This window comes from Clinocottus analis, unplaced genomic scaffold, assembly GCF_023055335.1.
Source record: "Clinocottus analis isolate CAN_PGR_092001 unplaced genomic scaffold, fCliAna1.0.p SCAF_54, whole genome shotgun sequence".
NCBI classification, from domain to species: domain Eukaryota; kingdom Metazoa; phylum Chordata; class Actinopteri; order Perciformes; family Cottidae; genus Clinocottus; species Clinocottus analis.
In genome coordinates this window covers 256,827-264,326 of record NW_027176212.1, presented here as the reverse complement: position 1 = coordinate 264,326, position 7,500 = coordinate 256,827, and the positions used below count along the sequence as shown (strand labels likewise).

General features: G+C 50.2%; 1 protein-coding gene across 1 annotated transcript in view; it reads right to left on the bottom strand.

The window, feature by feature from the left end:
- myo16 (myosin XVI) overlaps window positions 1–7,500 on the bottom strand; it is a 30,854-nt gene that overhangs the window by 17,770 nt on the left and 5,584 nt on the right. The window contains exons 4-10 of the mRNA XM_068601760.1: window positions 7,426–7,500; window positions 6,207–6,403; window positions 4,885–4,965; window positions 3,594–3,799; window positions 1,218–1,317; window positions 418–514; window positions 1–174 (exon numbers count right to left, since the gene is read on the bottom strand). The exon at window positions 1–174 is cut by the window's left edge and continues 91 nt beyond it; the exon at window positions 7,426–7,500 is cut by the window's right edge and continues 1 nt beyond it. Of these exons, the coding sequence (XP_068457861.1) occupies window positions 1–174; window positions 418–514; window positions 1,218–1,317; window positions 3,594–3,799; window positions 4,885–4,965; window positions 6,207–6,403; window positions 7,426–7,500 (930 nt within the window). The remainder of the gene's footprint in view (window positions 175–417; window positions 515–1,217; window positions 1,318–3,593; window positions 3,800–4,884; window positions 4,966–6,206; window positions 6,404–7,425) is intronic.

Genomic DNA, 7,500 nt, shown 5'->3' with positions numbered 1-7,500 from the left:
GCAGGCGGTCGCTCTCTCGTGCGATGTCGGATGCGTTCTGGATCACCAGCCGGTCGTAGGTTCGCAGCCCCATGTCTTCTGCCCCCTGCAGGAAGCGCCGCAGACTGCACCGCTCCTCCTGCCGCGATGACAGCCGATGAAGAGCGCGCTGTCTGGCCAGCCAGCCGCGCAGCACTGAGGAGGAAGAGGAGGGAGAGGAGTGAGAGGGGAGAGAGGAGGAAGAGGGGAGAGAGGAGGAAGAGGGGAGAGAGGAGTGAGAGGAGAAAGAGGGGAGAGAGGAGGAAGAGGGGAGAGAGGAGAGGAGGAAGAGGGGAGAGAGGAGGAAGAGGGGAGAGAGGAGGAAGAGGAGGGAGAGGAGGAAGAGCTCAGAGGAGGACGCGGTCGGGCCTAAGAGAAGCATCACGTATATCATATTACCTTTCTGGCAGGTGATGATCTTCTTATGCAGCTGGTAGCAGCGGTCGCTGAGCTGGTCCGCCTGCCAGTATCTCAGGAAAACTTTGCTGCTGCCCATCTGCACACACAACAACACAACAACACAACAACACAACAACACGCGTGAGCCCGCTGTGTCCACACCGCCAGCGCAGCAGCTTCTGGGACTCCAGCGATGCAGCAATGAGGACCACAACAGGGGGTGTGGTCTGTTGACTGCATTCACTTCCTGGATCCAGAGGGCGTGTGGGGGTCAGAGGTCACTCGACAGCAGGTGCACACAACTGTGGGGTGACACACTCCAACAGACACACATGCGGTCCAACACTGGCAGGAGGTTCGTGTGCGAGTGTGTCGAGCAGAACTGTGGAGGAGTGTGTGTGTATGTGCATGTTTGTGTGCGCATGTGTGTGCATGCGTGTGTGTGTGCGCATGTGTGTGTGTGTGTGTGTCTTGCCTCTTTGTCTGTCTCCAGCAATAACAAAAGATTTGCCAAATAACTTAATCCCTGACCCTTTATTTAAAAGATCCCATGGAATCTTTGACAACTCACTCCAGCTGTCCCATCTCATCATCATTCTCCTCACACACACACACACACACACACACACACACACACACACACACACACACACACCCTCTCCGTCCTGTCTGCCACACTGCTGTTGTGTCTGAGAGTGTGACCCTGCAGGTCACATCCCGCGCCTCACACACACACACACACACACACACACACAGACACACACACACACACACACACACACACACACACACACACACACCTGCCACCCCTGCAGGCCGGTCTGCTGCAGGACGGAGCGACATCTCTCTTCTGGTGACGACTTCTTCTCTCCCAACGTGACGACAACCAGGTTTTTGTATCTGACACAAAACAAACAGAAGAACAAATTAAAAGAGACACAACAACAGCTGTTCAGAAACAAAGGTCAAAGGTCAGCGGGGTCGTCGCAGACCGGCCACACAGCTGTTTCTATGGGTGTTGCCAGGGCAACAGTTGCTATGACTGGTCAGCTGTATGCACGCACACACACACACACACACACACACACACACACACACACACACACACACACACACACACACACACACACACACACACACACACACACACACACACACACACAGGTTTGTTTGTGACGGTGCAGCTGAGAGGAGAGAAATGTTGACTCAGGATGAAAGAACATGTACAGATGTGTGTATGTTCATAACTACCTGTGTATGTTCATAACTACCTGTGTATGTTCATAACTACATGTGTATGTTCATAACTACCTGTGTATGTTCATAACTACCTGTGTATGTTCATAACTACATGTGTATGTTCATAACTACATGTGTATGTTCATAACTACATGTGTATGTTCATAACTACATGTGTATGTTTATTTTTAATGTTTTAATGTTTTTCATATTTTAATGTTTTCATGCTTTCATGTTTTAATGCTTTCATGTTTTCATGCTTTCATGCTTTCATAATGATACAGTAGAACATGAAGCCTCCTGAATGAAACAGGGATTTGAACCCAGCTCCTCAACACAAAGCCATCAGCTGTCCATGAAGAGCTGATGACGTCACACCGGAGCCAGAGAGAAACCTCCATGGACCTGCAGAGCGCCTCCTCCTGGAGATGCTGCTGTGTTTGCTCCCGTGTTCAGTGTGACATGACGGAGCTTCTCCATGAACACACACACACACGTGTGTGTTTCAGTGGGAGGAGACTGCCCACAGAGGAGTCATGGCCGTGCGCCTGTGACTCCATGAATACTGATGCTCTCACCCCCTGTGAGAGGAGCAAGATGTGAGCAGAGAAACAAGCTTCAAGTGCCGGCGTTGACCTCGCCGAACGAAACGCATGGCGACCATCACAGATGAAGAAGAGCAACAGTGAAAATAGATTTCCTCATAAATCACTGGGCTTACAGGACAATAATAATTTGCAGCCACTATGACTGAGTGAACCGGCCGCACGGCGAGTGTGTGTGTGTGTGTGTGTGTGTGTGTGTGTGTGTGTGTGCTCACAAAGGAACCTCGAGATCAACAGCTGATTCATCATCCTGTCACTTTGGTTAGCAAAGGCTGCTCTGGTAGAGTGACACAATGAAATAAATACGTTCACCCGTTCACCACGTCATGAGTTCATCCTGTTCACCCTGTCATGTCTGCGTTCACCCTGTCATGTCTGCGTTCACCCTGTCATGTCTGCGTTCACCCTGTCATGTCTGCGTTCACCCTGTCATGTCTGCGTTCACCCTGTCATGTCTGCGTTCACCCTGTCATGTCTGCGTTCACCCTGTCATTCAGTACAATCCTCCCGTTGAAGTGAAGAATAAACCTGAGATTATGAAAACTGTGTTTGTTGCTCAGAAACCTTTTGACAGGAACGTTGGAGAGATTTCTTACATATTTGTTTTACACACACACACAAATATATATATATATATATATATATATATATATATATATATATATATATATATATATATATGGTGGAATACTTTAGGAATTGTGATTATTTCATCCCAGACGTCAGTAGATGACAGACTCTATTCAGGAGAAGCTTCACAGGAATCTTCCTGCAGGAAAGAGGAACACGGTGAAGAGTTCTGTGAAGAGGTGATGGAGAGAAATGATGATGGACAGCGTGGGCCGCGGAGACCTCACACACAACCAGCCGCTTAATGTGTGTGTGTGTCGGGCTGACATGGGGAATGTGATAGCGGAGTCATTAGCTGTGAAAGACTCCCATTACACACGAACAGCCATGAAGGTCATGCCGTCCTCCTGAAGCAAAGGTTGCTGTGACCTGAGGACACATCAACCTGTGAGCTCATGTCCACTGTGTGCAGACGCAGAGCAGGAAGATGCTGCCGAGCGTCTGTCTCACTCTGACCTGCTCGCCCATATGGATGTGTGTGTGAGTATATATATATATATATATATATATATATATATATATATATACGTATATACACACACACACACATACAGAGATCACGCTGACCTGCTGGAGGAAAGCATCTGAACTTCTCATCTTTAAGATCCACCCTGAGCGAGAAGAGGAGGCTGAGAAGAGGAGGAATCAGCGTGAAGAGCGACACCTCCAAGTACTTCATTGTCAACATGCTCTGACACTCACCTGCTAAGGAAGCCCGGGAAGGACATGCGGACCGGGTAGCCGTAACGGAACATGCGCACCATCTCCAGAACCCCGATGTACTGCAGCTGGGCCGACACTTGGAAGCTGTCCAAACTGTCGGGCCGGCCGGTGGCGTTGGGGCGCACGCACTCCACAAAGTGAGGAGTGCCGGCCTGCAGCTTACTGATCACTTCTGACAGAGAGTTCTGGAAGAGGGGAAAGACAGCAGACATTCAAACCTCTTGCGAAGAGAGGACGGTGCAGAGCATCCCGCTGTCGATCTGCAGCACACAGCGAGCGGAGTGACGTCACGTCGCCTCCGAGACCGACAGATGCTCTGGCTCTGGAGGAAGCAAGAAACACAAAGAGCTCTTTCACAGCGTGTGTGAGTGAGTTTCACTTCAAGCCCGACTTCACAGATGCTGCATCCAGGTCACACAGACACACACATCCACAGACACACACATCCACACACGTCAGGCTGAGCTCTGCATGCTCGTCGGTACAATGATCAATCAACCCTGGTGTTTGAAAGTCACGAGCATCATTCACATGTCCTTCCTCCAAACGCGCGCATGCACACACACACCAATGCGTGCGCACACAGTGGCAGTTGTTCATTGTTCATTCATCCACGTGGGGCTTCCTGCTCGGTCCAGCATCATTCTTCAGCCCCTCTCGTCCCGGAGGACTCGTCCACACGAGCCCACGGCTCTGCTGGCCGCACACTGGCTTCATTCAAGGAGCGTCTGCTGCGAGCCGCCCGGCGGCCGCTCTGCGTCACCAGCAGACGCCGCTCTACGTTCCTGTGACTGAATACAGCTGAAGCTTCATGTTCTGATGGAATCGCAGGGATTTATTGAGGAGGGAGTTTCATTCACACATCGCTGTATTCATGTGAGATCTGAGCCGGATGCTTGTGGGTTCTCTTTGTCGGGAACGAGTGTCAAATGAAGACAAAAGTAAAGTGAACATGCTGCTTTGGCTGATTAGCATCAAAACTGTTTCTATATTCGCTTTTCCCAGACGGAAATGATTGTTATGATCATGACAAACACTTGTTCAACAGCATACTAGAGTCTGTTTTTGTTCATATTTCTTTACTTCTTTGCAAAGAGTCTTCAAAGGACTCCATGTCCCTGCCACGGGAAGAGGCCCAACCACTGCTAACGCTAACCAAGTAGCCAACATGCTCAGTCATGCTATTCAGGAAAACAGCAGCAAACATCATGGTTGATGACTCAACAGACTGATGATCAGGCCCACAAGCTCCAGATGGAGCGATGCTCACCCTCAGCTGGACGGCCACGGTGACGGGCCCACAGCGCTGCAGCCGCTGGAGGAAGGAGCTGGAGCCTTTCTCCTTCAACATCTAGCAAGAGACAAAGATTATGAAACACTGGGAGACAGACCTGCATCTTACTTCAAGAAGCAACTGAGGACGAAGGACCACCACCACTTCTTCTCACATATGAACGTCATATGAAGCCGTGTGGCTTTGACTCAAACGCCTCACAGCAGCCACATCAGGCCTTCATGTGCCGTACAGCCAATTCAACCCATATGCTCCTCTATTGTGTTATTAATGGCCTGATCAGAAACATTCAAACAGGTGTGTGATCACATGACTGTGTGCACATTCTTTGAACGCTTATGTAGTTTTGAAAATAATGTGTATATATCTACAGATCAATCTATTTCTCTCTATAGAGAGAGAGAGAGAGAGAGAGAGAGAGAGAGAGAGAGAGAGAGAGAGAGAGATAAATAGATAAATAGATAGAGAGAGAGAGAGAGAGAGAGAGAGAGAGAGAGAGAGAGAGAGAGAGAGAGAGAGAGAGAGAGAGAGAGAGAGAGAGAGAGAGAGATAGATAGATAGATAGATAGATAGATAGATAGATAGATAGATAGATAGATAGATAGAGAACTATGTTGGGAAGTAGCTTAAAATAGATTTCTTCTGCTCTGAACTGCCTCCACTGATCGATTGATCGGCAGTCGGCCGTTTGGAACAAAGACTTTGGGACGATGGTCCTGATCTTATTTGTTCAGCTCATCAATTCATTTATTACATTTTCTAGTTTCAGAAGCTCGTACTGTACCTCATGAGGTCGCAGCCCCTCTAGTACTGTACCTCATGAGGTCGCAGCCCCTCCAGTACTGTACCTCATGAGGTCGCAGCCCCTCCAGTACTGTACCTCATGAGGTCGCAGCCCCTCTAGTACTGTACCTCATGAGGTCGCAGCCCCTCTAGTACTGTACCTCATGAGGTCGCAGCCCCTCTAGTACTGTACCTCATGAGGTCGCAGCCCCTCTAGTACTGTACCTCATGAGGTCGTAGCCCCTCTAGTACTGTACCTCGCTGAGGTCGTAGCCCCTCTAGTACTGTACCTCATGAGGTCGCAGCCCCTCTAGTACTGTACCTCATGAGGTCGCAGCCCCTCTAGTACTGTACCTCATGAGGTCGTAGCCCCTCTAGTACTGTACCTCATGAGGTCGCAGCCCCTCTAGTACTGTACCTCATGAGGTCGCAGCCCCTCTAGTACTGTACCTCATGAGGTCGCAGCCCCTCTAGTACTGTACCTTGGTGAGGTCGTAGCCCCTCTAGTACTGTACCTCGGTGAGGTCGTAGCCCCTCCAGGGCTGCTGGGGGTCCGTGTTGGCCGCGCCCGGGGAGGCGGACGGCCTCCTGTGGAGCAGCAGGGCGGCTTTAGGACCCTGCAGCCCGGAACGGCCGCGGGCCGCCGGCACCAGAGAACCGGTCTGAGTCAGCTTGGACTGGAAGAGCCGCTGCAGCAACACACACTCGCTGGCTGCCGGGCACAAAACACACACACACACACACACACACACACACACACACACACACACACACACACACACACACACACACACACACACACACACACACACACACACACACACACACACAGAATCAAGGAGAAGCGACAGCATTGGTGGAAAAAGGGGTGGAGGGTAAAGAAAGGTGGAAGGAAGAAAAAGAAAGAAGACAGAGTGAATGAAAGGAGTGAGGAACAGAGCGGAAGATGTAAACCAGAAAGAGGAGAAGTGTGGGCAGCAGCTTTAAAGCCAGGCTCCATGTAAACAACCAGAGGCCGGACCAACACGTGCACAACAACAATGAGCTCATTCACTGAGCACAACAACATGTGTGTGAGCGTGGGCGAGCGGCCCTCATCTGAAAGGCTGAGAGAGAGAGAGAAAAGAGGAAAGGATGACGGCAGTACCAAGTAAATAACAACCCCACATGTCCTGTTTCAGTAACCACACTCAGCTGAAAGGTAATTGTCTTCTCATTCACCAGCGGAACAGACTCCTGTACATCTCTCTGCTGTTAGCTTAAGGCTTAAACGCTAAGCAGGGAGGTGATGACATCCGCGAGAGGAAACCACAGAGTACGCATGTAAATGTGAGCGGCTGAACGGAGACGCTGCGTGGAGGGAGGCACACGGCCGAGAGAGGGGAGGGCCGCCTTCAGGAGATTAGCCTCATCATCAGAAATTACAGCAATTAGGCGGCTGGATGCAAGGCTCGCCTGGCAGTCACACAACGACGGCCTGTGTCTGCTAACCACAACACACACATCTGGCACCTTCTGCAGACAACACACACACACACACACACACACACACACACACACACACACACACACACACACACACACACACGCAGACGGTCTGCTACGTACGGATGAAACACACATCCAGAAAACCTTTAGACAAAGAGTGGTTGTGTGTGATTAAGCTAGCTCTGACGCCACGATGTGTGTGTGTGTGTGTGTGTGTGTGTGTGTGTGTGTGTTATTGGTACTTACACTTCATCGTGAACAGCAGGTTGTGAGGAAGAGAGTCCTTGTTTCTGGTGAGTGATCCTGTGAGATCATATGAAA